The 18,417-nt window shown below is 44.2% G+C and overlaps 1 protein-coding gene across 5 annotated transcripts in view; it reads left to right on the top strand.

Moving 5' to 3' along the window:
* The window catches only part of Bcorl1 (BCL6 corepressor like 1), a 68,594-nt gene that overhangs the window by 32,506 nt on the left and 17,671 nt on the right, over window positions 1–18,417 (top strand). For all 5 annotated transcript variants that reach the window (XM_075957290.1, XM_075957291.1, XM_075957292.1 and 2 more), the window contains 5 exons: window positions 2,860–3,025; window positions 4,056–4,136; window positions 6,254–6,643; window positions 11,931–12,154; window positions 17,122–17,343. In XM_075957290.1, the coding sequence (XP_075813405.1) occupies window positions 2,860–3,025; window positions 4,056–4,136; window positions 6,254–6,643; window positions 11,931–12,154; window positions 17,122–17,343 (1,083 nt within the window). The remainder of the gene's footprint in view (window positions 1–2,859; window positions 3,026–4,055; window positions 4,137–6,253; window positions 6,644–11,930; window positions 12,155–17,121; window positions 17,344–18,417) is intronic.

The raw sequence follows: 18,417 nt of genomic DNA, 5'->3' as shown, positions 1-18,417 counted from the left end.
TGGAATGCATCATATATTTTTACTTTCACTGCTTCCGTGGCAGAAGGTACAAACAGAAATCTCTTCTAGATGTTCTGTTATGTCTATTTTAGGATGTAAAAGTTAATGATCTAGGGCTGGAGAGATGGCTTAGTGGTTAAGAGCATTGCCTGCTCTTCCAAAGGTCCTGAGTTCAATTCTCAGCAACCACATGGTGGCTCACAACCATCTGTAATGAGGCCTGGTGCTCTCTTCTTCAGGCAAAACACGCAGACAGAATATTGTATACATAATAAATAAATTAAAAAAAAGTTAATGATCTATACTCAAAAGGGGCAACTAAAAAACAATATTTAGAAATAAACAGGACATGTTCAAGTTGTAGTGTATTGAACTTTATTTCTCCTGACTTAAAATAGTTGTTCTTTGGATGGACCTGAAGGCCAGATTTTAAGCAGTCATCTTCATTTTCCTCCTTTCTCTCTAGGTCTTTGTTTCTTGACACTTTGGTTCATAGGAACTAGCAGTAACTTGAGTTTCATTCAGCTTAGTCCTCCGCTGAGTAATGGGTAATGCCTGTACCTGGAGAATTGAGGTTTCTTTCACCTCAAATATTAGTGAGAGAGCTGTCATCCTTTTTGCTGGAACTGAGGTTTGATAACTGTACTGGAAGGTGATACAGATGTGATTAGGGGAAAAAGTGTCAGTCTTCATCCTAGTGACTAAGTAGCTGAGAAAACAATGAGAGAAGAATAGTTTGTTTTGGCTCACGGATTTGGAGATTTCAGTCCCTCATAGTGGGAAGAGTGTAGTGGAGTAGAACAGCAGCCCGTGGCAGCCAAAAGGGAAGGAAGGAAGGAGAGAGGGAGAGAAAGAGAGACTGCAAATACAATTGGATGTCTGTAGTACTGGGCTCCCATTTTCCTATTTTGTGTTTAGGTGTGCTCTTGTGTGTGGGTGTACATGTCCCCAGGTACCTGTGTAGGCCCAAGGTCAGTCTTGGATGTGATTCTTCGTTAGCTGTTTATTTTGTGCTCTGAGACAGGGTCTTTCTCTGGAACCAGAAGCTCACCAATTATAATACAGTTGTTGAGGGATGCACCTAGCTCTGCTTCCCTAGTGCTGGGGTTAAAAGCATGAACTACCTCACTTAGTATTTTTCTGGTGATGAAACTCAGGTCCTCATGCTCTTGTGGCAAGTACTTGACCTACTGAACTACCTTCTCAGCCCATCACCTTTTCATTTTCCATCTGAGTCCTTGGCTTGTGGTTGGTATGATGTTCCCTACCTTTATGGCAGGTCTCTTCCTTTCTTAGTTAATTCTCTCTGGGGAAAAAAACACAGATACACCCAGAGTTACATAGCAGTTTGTCAATTTAGCCAAGTTGGCAAATCAAGATTGACCACCACATAACTTCAAAGTTTTTTGTTGTTTTGTTTTGGTTATTTTTGGTTTTGTTGTTGCTCTTTGTTTGTTTTTTAGTTTTTTTAGTTTTTGAGACAGGATTTCTCTGCGTAGTCCTGGCTGTCCTGGAACATGCTCTGTAGACCAGGCTGGCCTCGAACTCAGAGATTCACCTGCCTCTGCTTCTTGAGTGCTGGGATTAAAGGCGTGCCCCACCATGCCCAGCTGACTTTGAGTGTGTTTAATGCTTCTCACATTCCCTACATCAACTATCTTATCCCATTCTTTTTTTGTTTGTTTGTTTCTGTTTTTTGAGATTTTTTTTTTTTCGGTAGCCCTGGCTATACTGGAACTCACTCTGTAGACCAGGCTGGCTTTGAACTCACAGAGATCTACCTTCCTCTGCCTCCCAAGTGCTGGGATTAAAGGTGTGTGCCACCACCACCCGACTTATCCCATTTTTGTTTAGTGTCATAGAGGGACCTGAAAGCTTGTGAAAATCTGTGGGTTTGGGGTAAAGTTCCTGTAGTGTGTAATCTGATAAACCAGCAGTAGATGGGAATGGGACTGAGCAGCAACAGTTGATGAAGAGTCAGCAAATAGGGGAGGAGATTTTTGAAGACTGATGAGAAAAGGCCCAGATCTGAGGGCCAGCAGTCCCAGCTCTATCTTTCTTACTGCAGGTATAAATAAGCTATTTTGCAGGGTGGCCTGGTAGTTGCATCCCTTGTGTTAGTATGGACGCTAGACTGTGTGTGGCCCAGAAAAAGTCAGTTGACCTATTATCTTAGAGGCTCAGTTTCTTCATCTGTTCATTGAGATAGTTGTTATGATAAAGCAAATGCTAGAGTTCAAGGTGATACAGAGTGTAAAGCAGCCTTTAATGTATACTCAGCTTCACTATGAATGGTATACCAAACCAGGCCCTGTCCATTATCTTCACAGGGAGATGGGAATCACATCTCCTATGTAATGTTCCTCTCCTTGCTGTAGTTAAATCCATTTTCTGGCCTTAACTGGTACATGAGAAAAATTTTTCTTGACAGTTCTCAGAATTATTTTCAATTGATAGTAATACTATTCACAGTGATGTTGCTTAAACTATGTAGCTATCCAACTTGCGGAAGAGGCATTTTTCTTTAGTCCCTATCTCTTGTCTACTGGTATACACAGTATGGGTCCTGACTTTGGACCTTTTAAAACAACTTTGGATGTGTGTTCAGGGGCCATAAATACAGATTTTGTAGACATCTTTAAAATTATATGGATGCCTGAAGGGACCAGCAAGGTCATTTGACTCAGTCCAAGGGAACCCTTATAGCCCACTGTGTCCTATATTGCTGTGACACAAACACCCCCAGTCTTAACTCTAGGAAGTTCATATCCATGCATGAGCAGCAGGCACATAACTGTGGGAGAACATTCTTAAGAAGCAAACCTGACCTCAGATCTGACTCTTTCTACTTTTTCATAGTGCCGGAAGCTGCCTGGAGACCCCCAGGAACCCACCAAGCTAAGTCCCAGAGGGGCTTCAGATTCAGGAAAAGAGCACAATGGAGTCAGGGGAAAGCACAAGCACCTGAAGCCAACAAAGCCAGAGTCCCAGCCTCCAGGAAAACGAGCTGAAGGTCATGAGGAAGGTACCCCAAAGGCTATGCATGACCTTGTAGCCTAAGCTCCCCAGGGAGCCAGTGGAATTTTGGTGGGGAGAGAATAGTTGAAAGATTGAGTAGAAAATGAATCCTTCTCTGCTGTGGAGTAGAGATAGAATTGGAACCTCTGAAGTCAACAGCCAAGGAGGATGGATGTATTCTGGCCTAATGCATTAGAGTACCACACATTCTGAAGTCTTAACATTGAATAAGGTGACTTGTAAACAGATAGAAGTTCTACAATAGAGTCACTAACCCATTTCCATGAGGTGGGATTAAGACTCAAAGAAGAAGCAGCTGTAAGAATACTTAGACAAAAACAGCAGAATTGGGATTCATAACACTGTTTTCTCTACCTTTTGTTATGTTGGAAAACTCCCATTCTAAAAAGGTTAAAAACCAATAGCTGACTAGCTCGCTTGCTAGAAAGGTTTACAGATGTCTCAAGCCCTTTTTTAATCATTTAAGGATACCCAGAATGTTTGGGTTGGGTGTGGGATATGCTTGACCTGTATACTCTGTTGTAAATGGTCCCTCAGTGCTTTCATGGGAGATGACCCAGGCAATCCTGGCTACAATAGTCCACGTTCATGATCTTGCTCATTGGACATGACCTACCTCTTCTACTTTGTTCTTGTATACTTGTTTCCATTTGTCTACCTCTTCCTGCCTTAACTTGCTACAGCTCAGTTAGAATGTAACGAACAAAGTTAAGTTAACCTTTGAGTTATGTAAACAGATATGCTACTTTGGGGTATGCTGTTGAGTTGATTGGATACATTGCCTTTATTAGTGCCAGTAAAAATGACCTAACTCCCAATTTTTAAAACTACCATTCCCAAAGAAATGGGTAGTGATGGTGGCATAAGGAGAGTTAGTTGGGTTAAGCCAGGGTAACTGCAGGGCCAATACTAACCTTTTGGTTTTCTCATTTGAGCATCCCATGTGGGCTTTCTGGTTTATAGATTTCTAATTATGATATTTCTGCCTTCTGTTCCTAAACCACACATCACTCTAGGTTCCTTGGAAAAGAAAGCAAAGAGCAGTTTCCGTGACTTCATCCCTGTGGTTCTGAGCACTCGGACACGTAGTCAGTCTGGTGAGTAAGACTAAGAGTAAAATCTTGCCTTGGCGTCCTTGGAAAGGTGGGTTGGATGGTTTTACCATTGGTGCAAGTAGACGGTTGGAATTTTGCTTCTCTGTGCTAAAATGACAGGCTCCTTGCAGGGACAAGAGAATCCTGGATGTGGGCAGAGGGATCACCTACAATTTTAGGTGGTTTTCTTAGCTTTGTTAGATTAGAGATTTGGCATTATCTCTTGTTAAGAGCCAGTGATGGGAGCTGGGCAGTGGTGGCACACGCCTTTAATCCCAGCACTCGGGAGGCAGAAGCAGGCAGATCTCTGTGAGTTTGAGGCCAGCCTGGTCTACAAGAGCTAGAGCTAGTCCAGGGCAGACTCCAAAAGCTACAGGGAAACCCTGTCTCGAAAAACCAAAAAAAAAAAAAAAAAAAAAAGCCAGTGATGGAAAGAAGAAAGGCCCCTGCCACTCAGAAAGTTTTGATAAAACCTATCACATAGGGTGATGAGATTCTCAGTGATCATGAGATAGATCTGTAGCTCCTTTGCTGGTATGGCAGACTGTGATATGGGAAGCCAGGAGGTCTTCCCTTGAGCAAGAGGAGGAGGTGCTTCCCACTGCAACTAAGAGGAGAAAGGTAGAAAGGCATTGAGTGTTCTGGGCAGCCACTATCACTTTTGATCCACTGAACTCGTCTAGGGTCTAAAGAAGATAGTCATTTCCAGTTTGTGCTCTTTTCTGCTGGCTCTCTGCTGGCTCTCTGTTGGCACATAGGACAGAGATGGTTGCCTGCATTCACCCATATTTCCATGCAAATTGGAAGGAATGGAGAAACATGACCCAATATAGTCAATGATCTGACATCTCCTTAACTGGCACCCCAGCACATGGCGAGCTCTGTAGTAATTGGGGCTTATAATGATGACCCGGAGGCCTCACAAAGTCCTGAAGTGTCCTCTGAATCATCAAAGAGTGATTACATTATGGCCAGTCCCATTTTTGTGTTAAACACATTGAGCTGTATTTGATTCTTTGGAAATTGGTGATTTCTGTGTGATCTCTATGGTGATTCTGTATTAACCATAATATTAGATTAACTGGAACACACTGTTCCCTGCCTGGTCCATATAATGCAAAGTTTAGTGGGATACTTGCTATCTTTAAACACTCTGACCAACTTGAAGCTTTGGTCAAGGATGCCTTTTTCCCTCCAACCATTGCTGTCTTCCGCTGACCTCACTGGGCTCTAGGGATTGTTGCGTTAACAGCTGGGCTTTGGGAGAAACATGGTGGTGTTGTTTCTAAGGAAGCTGCTAGATCTCCTGTAGTGTAAAACTAGACCAATTTTTAGAATTGTGCTTTTATTGTTAGCAGAGTTAAGGGTAAGTGAGAAGAGAGAAAATAGCCTCTTGGCAAGGTGGCCCAGCAGAGTAGGAAAGATGCTGTTTGTCCCCGGGTGATCAGGAGTGGAGGGGGTGTGCTCTCCCAGCTGCAAGGAACAGCTGCAGTGGATGGGCAGATGGACGAGAAAGAAAACTCCACCCTTGAACTTCTGGCTACGCTGTAGGGGGTGGGATCATTTTAATGGAAGCTGGCCTGCTGTGTTCTACTGGGACATGCCTGAGTCAGGCTATGTCCCTAGGAATGGGACTCCTTGCTTCCCTCTTAGAGATACTCTTCTTTTGTGATGATTCTGCTTGGCCAGGGTAGCTCTATTGGCCATAATGGTGAATCACAGAGTTGTTGGTTCCTAAGTTGTAACACCAGGCTTCCTTACCTAACCCTTGCCTTCAGCTCAGAGGTCTTTACCAAACAACAGAGAACTGTAGTTCTCTCCTGCCCTTTATGCTATGTTTAGCTCCTGGTAAACACTAGGCAAGAGTTTGTGAAATGAATTCAGGAAACACTGTGCCATGGATGAGTAAGGATGGTTTTTACTACTTCAGAATTGTATGGTATTTTGTACTCTATAAAGTAAGTACTTAAGCATAAAAGACTGTCCTGTAAATATACCACTAAAAACTGACAAAGCCTGAACTTGAACTCTGTGAAATCCTACTCCAGGACAGTTGTATCAATACCGTACTTAATCCCTTGAAGAAACACCTGAAAGCCTTCTGTATATTTCATTCATAGGAAGCATCTGTAGCTCCTTTGCTGGTATGGCAGATGGTGACATGGGAAACCAGGAGGTCTTCCCTACAGAGGAAGAGGAGGAGGTGGCTCCTACCCCAGCTAAGAGAAGAAAGGTGAGAAAGACCCAAAGGGATACCCAGTACCGCAGCCATCATGCCCAGGACAAGACCCTGCTGAGCCAAGGCCGCAGACATCTGTGGCGAGCCCGAGAGATGCCCTGGAGGACAGAGGCTGCCCGGCAAATGTGGGACACCAATGAAGAGGAGGACGAAGATGAGGAAGAGGGCCTGGTGAAGAGAAGGAAACGGAGACGACAGAAGAGCCGAAAATACCAGACTGGAGAGTATTTGACAGAACAAGAAGAAGAGCAACGTCGGAAAGGGAGAGCAGGTAAGGTTGGCCATGGCGCTGCTATCCCTGTTGTGAATTCAGCTGGGAAGCTGCAGGCACAGTGGCATTCATACCACCTCTTCACCAGTATGTGGCTTCAAATCTAGAAGGAATGAGTCACTGTCGTACTAGGGAGTTTTGGTTGGCTTGAAAGAGTCAAGTCTTTGGAGAATATAGGTTCTTTCTTTTGTAATCTTGGGTTTTAAAAGGGGGTGGGGCTGGAGAGATGGTTCAGAGGTTAAACACACTGGCTGCTCTTCCAGAGGTCCTGAGTTCAATTCCCAGCAACCACGTGGTGGCTCACAACCATATATAATGAGATCTGGTGCCCTCTACTGACCTGTAGGTATACATATAGTACATATATGTATATTATGTATCCATGCACTGTATACATAATAAATAAATTAAAAAAAAAAGAAAGAACAACCAGGTGTGGTGGTATAAGCCCATTATCAAGCACTCAGGAGGTTGAGGTAAGAGGACAGTGAGTTTGAAGTCACCCTGGGTTACATAGTGAGATCTTGTCTTAAAACAAATAAGGAGGACATTGGCAGCCATACCTGGGATGCCTTTGCTCATAAACTAAAATGAAAAGTAGTAGTTTTCTAAAGGCAACAGAAAAACTTGAAATATGTAAAATCTAGTTTCTCAGTTAAAGCCACAAGTAGTTTTTCAGAGTCAGAGTAAAGTTCTGAAGTGACATAGGTGACAGAGTATTTGCTGGTCCTGAGCTGTGAAAGCAGGCAGTTCAGAAAGAAAACTTTCTGTGACCATGTCAAATGCTTTAAATAGGATCATGGAGGGATAGACAAGAGGCTTATACCAGTATCCTTCGTTAATACAGTTCAGGTTTGTTCCCATAGTAGGTTTCTAACTGAACAAAAAGCCCATCTCTGGATTCCGTAGGAACATGTTCATCTTTCCTTATTCACTGACCATTTCCCTTGAAGCAGCAATCAATTGTTTCTTATGGTGTATTCACTCTGAGCTGCTGATAAATATGTATAGTTCCCTTATTATCTAAAGTAAAAGCAGCTCACATTGAGTAGTCAGTAGATCCTGGGTATACTATAATGCAAAGAAGGCTTAACCTCATTTCTGACTCTGTTTTAAGTGGAGATATGTATAGGATACCTATCCCTAAGACTCGAGGGTAATTGAGCTCATTTTCATCAACTATCTGAACAAGGGCAATTTTCCCCTTCTTCTGCCAGAACCCAAATTGATTAGTCACGAACGAGCTGTCAAACCATTGGCCTCCACCTCTTGTTGGGATGACGAGAAGCTTTTGTATCACTCAATCCTCTCTAATGAAGGCTGCTTCCCTAGCTTGGGAACTTCTCATAGAGTTATCAGCTCTTTTTTATTTTTTCTTCTTTTTTATTTTTTTAGGGGGTGTCTCTGTTATGTAGCCCTGGCAATCCTGAAAATCTCTAGACCAGGCTAGCCTTGAACTCACAGAGATCTATCTGCCTCTGCCTCTGCTGGGATTAACAGCATGTGCCACCACTCCCAGCTTGAGTTCTCGCAGTTTCAATCAGAAGAACCTCTTTGGAGTTGCCTAGTCCTATTTGCTACTCAATACATACACAGAGAGATAAGTTTCCATAGCATCATGATAGGGATTTACTAGCCTTTGCTAAAACATCTACCAGTAAACATAGAGAACACCAGTGATTAAGGTATCTTTGGAGGCAGCCCAGATTGTTGAAAAATATATCATTCTTCTTCTTGGGTATGCCTGGGAACTTTGTGTTGGCACATCTCTTCATGCAGAATTTTTTTTCTTTCTTTTTCTTTCTTTTTTTTTTGTTTTTTTTTTGTTTTGTTTTGTTTTTGAGACAGGGTTTCTCTGTAACTTTAGAGCCTGTCCTGGAACTAGCTCTTGTAGTCCAGGCCGGCCTCAAACTCACAGAGATCCGCCTGCCTCTGCCTCCCCCGAGTGCTGGGATTAAAGGCGTGCGCCACCACCACCCAGCTCAGAAATTTCTTTTTAAACTGTATTTTTATTAATTGTTTGAGATTTCTTTTTGTTTATGAGAATAAGGCATTAGATCTTCTGGATCCTCTTTAACTGGAGTTACAGATAGTTGTGGACCCATGTGGGTGCTGGTAATCAAACCTATGTCCTCTGGGAATATCATCTAGTGCTCTTAACTGCTGAGCCATCTCTTCAGCTCATGTGAGAATTTCTTAACAACATTTCTCCTCAGAAAGCTCTATCTGGCTTTGAGGTCAGTGTCAGAGAAGTAAGAAATGGACAAACTAGACAGACCACCCTACTCCTATCTAACTCTTGTAACCTCTCCTTTCATCCTGTGCATGGCTCTCTGCCTTTTTATTCTGTGAAAGAGGTAGAAAGACCCATTTCCATGCACCTACCCATTACCTTCACTCTGTGCTTTTGTAGGCTAGCATAAAGCTCTGTTTCTTCTGCAACTGGATATACTACAGTTTGCCCTGGCCTTGGTACATGGAATAGATGGCTATTTTCTTCTTTATTGAACTCTGTAATGTGGTTTCCCCATGTTTCCTGAAGTTTTCACAAGGCATAGTTCTGTTCCTTCCTCTTGCTTTAACCCAAACTTGTTGGGTCAGAAGCCCAGGATTAAGGCTGGGTATGGTGGTATATGCCTTTATTTGCAGCACTCAAGAAGCAGAGGTAGGTGAATCTTCATGAGTTCTAGACTAACCTGGTCTACATAGTGAACTTCAGGCCATCCAGGATTATATACTGAGACCCTGTCTTAAAAACAAGAAGCCTGGGGGGGCTGGAGAGATGGCTCAGAGGTTAAGAGCACCGACTGCTCTGCCAAAGGTCCTGAGTTCAGTTCCCAGCAACCACATGGTGGCTCACAACCATCAGTAATGAGATCTGGTGCCCTCTTCTGGGGTGCGAGCATACATGGAGGCTGAACACTGTGTATATAATAAATAAAAAAAAAACAAAACAAGAAGCCTGATGGTGGTGGTGCATGCCTTTAATCCCAGCACTCAGGAGGCAGGGGCAGGTGGATCTCTGAGTTTAAGGCCATCCTGGTCTACAGAGTGAGTTCTAGGTCATCCAGAGCTACACAGAGAAACACTGTCTCAGAAAGCAAAACAAAGACACAACCTAAAAGATACCTGCTGGGAAAGTGAAAATCAGTTTCTTCAATGGAGAAACACTGGATATATCATCTACACTCCAGGGCACCCATGAATAGTTGGGCAACACAAATGAATTTCATGTTTTTTTTTTTTTGGTCTCTCTGGGATTTTTTTTTATTTTTATTTTTTGAAAGAAAGAGAAATAGAAAAATAACATGATGAAGTTGGGTAGGTGGGGAGGATCTGGGACGATCTGGGGAAGAGAAACATTTTCAAAATATATTGTCTGAGCCGGGCGATGGTGGCGCACGCCTTTAATCCCAGCACTCGGGAGGCAGAGGCAGGCGGATCTCTGTGAGTTCGAGACCAGCCTGGTCTACAGAGATAGTTCCAGGACAGGCTCCAAAGCCACAGAGAAACCCTGTCTCGAAAAACCAAAAAAAAAAAAAAAATATTGTCTGGAAAATTTTTAAGTAAAAAAAAAAATCAAGAAAAAAGTCCTGAGTTTGAGTGCTCTTGCTGGAAGTGTCATTAGAGACCATGTAGCACAGTGTTTTTTGGATATACTGTGAGGACCCACTAATATACTAGGTGGAAAAGGGGATAAAAGAACAGCTAGGGCTTCTTTCTTATATGCATAAGCTATAGCCAATTCTTCATTCCTTTTTGTCGTTGTTATTGTTGTTTTTGAGACAGGGTCTCCTCTCTACATATAGCCCTTGCTGTTTTGAAACTCGCTTTGTAGACCAGGCTGGCCTCAAACTCACAGAGCTCCATCTGCCTCTGCCTCCCGTGTGCTGGGATTAAAGGCGTGCACCACCATACCACCCAGTTTTCCAGTTTTGAATAAGGACTCCTACATCTGCATCTGCCCTTGACAATTTCACATATGAGAGTCCATGTCAAGTTTGGGGTGGGGGTAAGTTGAGAACTCTGGGATTTCAATCCCTTCATTTCACAGGTGGTACAAACTGAGGTTACAGTTAGTTCATAGCCTTGTTGATCTTTTGTGTGCTAGGCTCAGTGTTCAGTCTTGCACCAAAGTCATAATATTAATGCCTTAATCTTTATAACACTTTATGGAAAATTTTGCTTGTATCACCTCAATTCTGCTACCATTTCTGGGACTTGAAATATATTCTCCCCATTTATAGATATGAAAAATGAGGTTCAAAGAGATTATGAATTGCCTCTATTCCATTGCATAGTTAATGGTAAGCCAGGGATAAGAATGTACTAGTTTTTAATTGGTTAGGATGCTTGCTTATAAAGCACAAAGGATTGGGTTTAATTGCCAGTACTACATAATCTGGCTGGGGTGGAATATGCCTGTAATTCCAGGAAGGAGGTGGAGGCAGGAGAATGAGAAAGGCAGAGCCATTGGCTACATGTTGAGTTCAAGGTTGACCCGTTACATAGTGCAGCAACAAACAAGAGAGACCTCCTTGCCAAAATACAAGGTGGAAGCAGAGAACTGAAACCTGATGTTGGCCTCTGACCTCCATGTGCTCACTGTAGCACACAAGTGTCCATACTCACACAACTGCATACATATATATTCACACATACAAGCCACACAACTCTATTGTGAGTACAAGCGAATGTTTTATGTCACCTACACAAGAGGTTTAAGGCAGGTCCTATGGTGTGAGGCTCTTGCTAGTGGAGTTTGTAGCAGGCCTTTTTGAAATTACAATTCTAGACACATGTTGCCTTGTACCAGTGATACCAATAACTTGATTTCCAATCAAGGAAGGTAGTAGCTTTCTGCCATTACATATAAGTTAAGTAGGCCCATAGCACCTTCTGGACTGGGGAGTTTCTGTTGCGTTGATCTTGGTGTCTTCAGAGAGTGACAAACAGTTGGATGAGGAGAACTGAGACCATAAAGTCAGCTTCTACTTTGATTTTACATCCCCACTGTACTTGACTATTCAGCAAAGCTGCTAAATTGATTTTCATTTTGGAGAAAGAAAGAGGATCGAGAAAAGGCTGAAAAGAGATTCTGGTTTGCTCTGGGCTATGGGGAGAGTGTTTTTTAAATGACCCACATTTTGGGAGCTAGCCAGATGGACTGCCCCCTGTTGGCAGGGCTGGAAACTCTCCTACGGGTAGAGGAGGGATTTGTATGGTGAAGCACTAAAGGATGGTGTTCCATTTCTCTTACAGTCATTCTTTCCTGTTTCTTGTTCAGATTCAAAGGCCCGTAAGCAGAAGACTTCCTCCCAAAGTTCAGAGCACTGCCTCAGGAACAGGAACCTTCTCTTGTCCAGCAAAGCCCAGGGGATCTCGGACTCACCAAACGGTTTCCTCCCAAATAACCTGGAGGAACCAGCCTGCCTTGAAAATTCAGAAAAGCCATCAGGAAAACGAAAGTGCAAGACCAAGCACATGGCAAACGTCTCAGAAGAGGCAAGGGTGCGTGGCCACCAAAGAGATCAACATGGGGGGATATGGGCTAGAAAGGCAGACTTTCTACCAGGTCCCTCTGGCAGTAATTTCCTCAGTGAGGGTGAAGGGAACACGTAGATAAGGAAGGTCAGCTACTGTGTATGAAAGTATTCTAGCCGGGCGATGGTGGTGCACGCCTTTAATCCCAACACAGATGGAGGCAGAGGCAGGCGGATCTCTGAGTTCGAGACCAGCCTGGTCTACAGAGCTAGTTCCAGGACAGGCTCCAAAGCCACAGAGAGACCCTGTCTCGAACCCCCCCCCCCCCCCAAAAAAAAAAGTATTCTAAACTAGTTCTAGAAGGCTTGGGACAGATTCGAGAAGTGGAGACTAAAATTACAGGTAACTATATGGTTTCACCCCTGATGTCTTTTCCCCAGCCACCTTTATGTCTCCTTTGAGTTAAGGTGTGGTTAAAGCATATGGCAGGGTGCTAGCCTGCATAGATTGCTAGCATCTAATTGAGAAGCTTTTGTCCGAGCTTAACTCACCAGACACCAGTCATGGAGCTTTCTGAGACAATCAAGGTAGACTACACCTTGTAGAAACCAGTTTTTCTTTTTTTTTTCTTTTTTCCTTTTTTTTATGTATGTTTGCAGGCCAGAAGAGGGCACTAGACCCCATTACAGATAGTTGCCGGGAATTGAACTCAGGACCTTTGGAAGAGCAGGCAGTGCTCTTAACCACTGAGCCATCTCTCCAGCCCTTTCCTTTTTTTTTAAAGGATTTATTCATTTATTATGTATACAACACTCTGCCTCCATGTATGACTGCACGCCAGAAGAGGGCAACAGATCTCACTACAGATGGTTGTGAGCCACCATGTGGTTGCTGGGAATTCAACTCAGGACCTCTGGAAGAGCAGCCAGTGCTCTTAACCACTGAGCCATCTCTCCAGCCCCTAGACCAAGGTTTCTTGAGGGTCCAGGTTAGCTGTTTTCCCTACCCCGAACCCTGTTCCTTTGCCTCATGAAGAAGCCTAGATTGGGTACTCACCAGTTAGGCAGGCAAGCATTCTTTGAATCTTTTTTCAAAATCACCAGTTCATTTGGTTCTGATGTTCATGATAACTGGTGTTGGTATCAGATTCTTCAGGGTACCAGTAAAGAAAAAATAAGACAGTCCTCATGATGGGTGCCTTTTACATTTGAAGGAGGTGAATGTCCAGTGTGTACCTATGATAGGTAGGCATCTGTCACTGACAACCCAAAATCAAAAGGCCGTGTTGGTTAGTTGCAATTCCTACCCTTCTGTCTAGCTTTCAAGTAGGAATTCCTGAATGGTACTAGCAAAGAAAGGGTGGATGCTTGTCTTCCCCCACCCCTTCCTTCTTCCTCCCTCATTAATCCTTGTTGCAGCTTACACAAGGCACTCAAGTCTATTTGCTCATCTTTAAAAATGGAGCTGATGCTCCTAGTCCTTTCTGTCTCACAAGGGTGCTTGTGGGGAACAAAGGAGGCAATGGCTCTGACAGGCTTTCATAGCGGTAAAGTGTTCTCTCAGGGTTGGTATGCTTCCTTGCACTTCAGGCAGAGACAGAAATGAGAGAACAAGAAGTACAGCATAATTAGCTGGCCTGGCGTGGCAGGATGTCCACTCCCTGTAACCCGTAGATTATGAGAAAGATAGGAGCCCACTGAAGAGTACAGAAACCTGCTCTGCATGAAGAGCTTCTTTCCTGTTGTCAGTCTTTATTTCATGTATGTTCTTGTATCATGTGTGTACACACATTCAGGTGTATAAATGCAGGTTCATGCCACAGCACAAGTGTGGAGGTCAGAGGGCAACCTTGATTGTAGGTCTTTACCTTCTACCTTGTTTGAGAAATTCTCTTTGTTGTTTTCCTGCTACATATACAGGATGAAGTAGCATAAAATTTTCTGTCGATTCCTCTGTATCCACCTCCCCACCTTACCCCAGAGTTCTGGCTTTATAGGCACTTGTACCACAACTCCAGCTTTGTATGGGTTCTGGGGATTCAAACTCGGGTCCTCATGCTTATATGGCAATTGCTTTTACCCACTGAGCCATCTCCCCAGGCTCCCTGTTGTCATTCTCAATCCCTGAGTGCTTCTTAGAGGTAGGCACGTGGATTGTAGTCATGTAAAGGACTTGTGTGAGGTGACTCAATGGTCTTGCTCGCCAGTATCAGGATGTGAAACAAATTTGTCTGCCTCAGGAGGATCCCTGGTTGTCAGTGTGCCTTGCCATCTTCAATAGGTGCTTTCTGCCTATTTCTGGGACATCCCTGGCAAGTGGGTAAGTAGGCAGAAAACACTGCCACCTTTAAGCAGTTCTGAGAGAGGAAGAGGTCCCAGGATCCTGCCCTCTCCTCCCCTTCTTTTCTGGACACTCAGATGGCCCCATCCCACACAAAGGTAGCCAGCCGCTTGACGCTCAGCAGCGCACTCTTATGCCTCTGTCTGGTTGTTCTGTCTGGCGAGTGTCCGCTAAAACGTTCTCCTGGAGAGGGTTTTGTCTCTCCCCAGGGCCTCCCTTCCTCCCTCCTGCTTTTCTTTCTCTCCCAGTCATCACCACCTGCTCCAGTTGCCCCCATGGCATGGGGCTTTGTAGTAGGAAGCAAGGCAGGGGGAGGGTTGGGGGACGCTCCTGCATCACTAAAGCAGGGCATTGGCCAAGGGCTTCTTCCCACAGAGGCTCAGAGCCAGGGGGAAGAGGAGGGGGAACGGGTCCCCCTACTTGTTCTCATTCCTCCCCTTCCCAGACAGCTTTCTTGCCTGCTCTAGCAGCCTGGCCTCCAGAAAGAAACTTACCCTTTAGAGCCTGGCTTAGCTTAGCAAAAACCTATGTACATTGCCCTGTGTCATCCAATCCTGCCATTGTATTCTCCATCTTCCTGGTGGTAAAACAGTATCATATCCTCATGGTTGGTGCTTTCTTGCTAGGGATTGTACCCTTTTGCTATGGAAACTGGTTATGACTTCTCATGATCTTCAGATTCACCAGATGGCACAGATTCCCTGGACCTGCATGTTTTGTCTGTTAGTGTTCCTTTCTTGACTTTATGTAACTTCCTAGGTAATTCTTCTGACTGCTCAGGGCTTTCTACATGGAAAGCTTGAATCAAGTAACACATAATTGTGATTGATAAGGTACCCAGCTCAGATGTCAGTGCTGGGAGCAACAAAAGAGAAGGTGATGGTGTGAACTGTCCCCCTAAGGAGCTTAAGAACTAGATAGAGAGCCAGGTGTAGAGGGTAAAGAAAAGTTGCTTGATCCCTGAGTTGGAGGTCAGCTTAAGCAATGTAGTGAGACACAGTCCTAAAGGACATTTAAAAAGGAAAAAAAAAAACCTTATTAGGGGATTCACAACTTACCCATAGAAAACAGCAAGAAAACAAGGAAGTAAGGTGTCAGACTATGTGATTCTAAGTAGGCTCTGGATATACAGAAAGAGGGCAGGGGGCTAGAGCATTGTAGAATAATGTAGCAGACATAGGTTAAGTGAAATCTCAATGCTCTGAGGGTTTTGAGTAAACACACGTGTTAGCTCCATTATGATGTAACAGATCACTCAAAAATCTAGTGATTCTGCACAGCAATAAGCATGTATTGTCTCATAGTTTCTGGAGCCCAGAAATTGAGGCGCAGCTTAGCTGAAACCAGTGTGGAGTTTTACATTAGGTTGCGGTCAGGTGTTAGAGCTACCTCTAGACTGGGTAGATGTGCTCCCAGTGTAGTGCATACATGCGGCAGGGGTGATGATGCTGGCTGTTGACAGGAGGCCTCTTTTCCTTTCCTCATGGATCTCCCCAAAGGGCTGCTCACTTTCCCCACAGAATATGAAAGTCACGTCCCACCCTTTGCAGTCTCCTATTACCTAGGTGAGCCTTATCCCATGTGGGAAAGGAGCTTGACTGTTGGGGTAGGGTTCTCAGTCCATCGTGGTGGCCACCCCTTAGTCTTCTTTCTGGCTTCTAATGGATTATGTCTCTCTTGTATGTGGGGTATACTTAAGCCCCGCTAACAGCCCTCAGGGGTTGTTCATATCTTAGGCTTGCAGCTGCATGGAGCTGAGGCTGCTCCCACTTTTGAATACAATGGTTCTTTGAATACAGTTACTTCAACACAGTTATTCCTCATCTAGAACCTGAGTTTGAGGTACAAGTGACCAAGGAAAGCACAGGATAACAGCAATAGGAACCTTCTGTGTGCCTTCAATGGTGGGGGCAAAGGGAAGCACCCATGGGTCACTTCAGAGGACAGAACTCTTAGAACATTTGTAGCCCATAGCCTTTGTAATGGTCATCTCAAAGGCCTTCCATGGGAGAAAGTAAGGCTCAGAGGAGTTAGGCTGTGCTTCAGGTGTTATAACTAGTGGATGGCAGGAGCAGACTTCAAACCCAGCCCTGTCTGGTTCCAGAGCCCACAGTCCACTGCCCTGGGTGGGCCTGAATATAATCTTAGGCTGTGGTATGATGAAAGATGGGAGAAGCCTGCGAGATTGGATATGGGGCAGGTTTATATGATAAGAGTGAAGGTATTGAAAACTGTGACTAGTCATACTTCAGTCTCTTGTGTTTCTTTGTTCTTCTCATTATTTACGGACATTGCTTATCCAAAACCTCAACAGCAGGTCGAAGAGGCTTGTCAAGTGCTTTAGAGAAGATGGCCCGTCTCTGCCCAATTTTCAGTCCTCCTGTCATGCCATGGTTTATGGGGCCAAGGATCTTATATCTTTAATATCCACTCATGGAAATGTAGAAGCTTTCCTCACTTTGAAAATAACCTCGCATAGCTAGTGACTAGCCTAGCCCCAGTCTCCATCTCGACACTGGGCCACTTGGCTTGCTGTCAGTAAAGCACAGCATGAAAACAGATGTCGTGAGGTGGCTTTGGCAGCCAAATGGAGTGGCCATGATGAACTGGGTATGCTGCCTGGCCTGACCTAGAGCTTCATTTCTTCTTTCCAGAGCAAAGGTCGTTGGAGCCAGCAGAAGACGCGATCTTCTAAATCTCCCACTCCAGTGAAGCCCACAGAACCATGTACACCCTCCAAGTACCGAAGTGCTGGCCCAGAAGAGGCCTCAGAGTCACCCACTGGCCGACAGATTCCCCCAGAGGCTCGGAGACTCATAGTAAACAAAAATGCTGGTGAGACCCTCCTACAGCGAGCAGCTCGCCTGGGCTATAAGGTGAGTAAGGTCTCCCTGAGCAGGCAGGCAGTGACAGGATGCCGTTAGCCTGAACCTCAGGGAACAGCTATGCCATTGGCTCCTCTGGGGCCTAAATCTGCCTGATCTCCCTCTACTGTCCACATGCCTCTGAGGCTGCTTTGCCCCCTATCTTATCTCAGTATATGGGAAGGTAAGCTCAATGAAAAGTCAACTCAGGATAAATGTAATTAAAATAGTAGTGCAATATCATCTGCTACATCCCTAGGCTGAAAAGGAGATTTGGCGCTTTTATGAGTAGTGGCTCTTCCAACCAAGAGGAACACAGGGTGATTATTGTTTACACTTTAACTCCTGTAGTTTCTCCTCATTTTGGCTTTCATGTAGAAGGGGCAAGAGCATGTTCAATAAACCAAGCCAGAGCTAACCTCACTTCCTTATACTGGGAAGGAAGGCAAGCAAAGCAGTATTCCTGGAGCACTTATTTTGTCATATTAAGGACTCTGATGTAAGCCTATTGAGGTAGATATTATTGCAAACAACTCTAGGGAGTTAGCAGTATTAAATGATATGACAAGATGTGTGTGGTGGATTACCCAGATGGAAATCCCAACCCTTAGGAGGTAGAAGTAGGCAAATCAGCAGTTGAAGGCAAATCTCAGCTACTTAGTGAATTCAGATCTAGCCTGGGCTACCTCTGACTGTCTCAAAAATAAAACAAGATAAGTTGCATCCAATATCATTTATGACAGTATTTTTGTCCTAGTTCAAACAGGTCTTTTGATTCCCAAGTGCTGAGGAATGGCAGAACTCCCTCATTTATCTTGATGACATTTACCTGAGGCTGAACGTTGGCGTACATTTTCATCTTTTTCCACTTTCTGTTGACACAAACGCCCCTGACTATGTATCTTCACTCTCCATAATGATTTCCTCAGGATTTACTTGTGGATGTGGGCTTAACTGCAGTTCAGAGTGTGCCTTCTTTATTAGACTTTCTGTACATATAAGCGTACAGACTGTTCTGTGAAGCTTCATTTGTGTCCACATCAAGCAGCCAGTTTACCTTTCTGGAAGATTTAGTGTGAGTGTCTG

The sequence above is a fragment of the Microtus pennsylvanicus genome, chromosome X (genome assembly GCF_037038515.1).
Source record: "Microtus pennsylvanicus isolate mMicPen1 chromosome X, mMicPen1.hap1, whole genome shotgun sequence".
Taxonomy (NCBI): domain Eukaryota; kingdom Metazoa; phylum Chordata; class Mammalia; order Rodentia; family Cricetidae; genus Microtus; species Microtus pennsylvanicus.
This window is presented reverse-complemented; position numbering and strand designations above follow the sequence as displayed.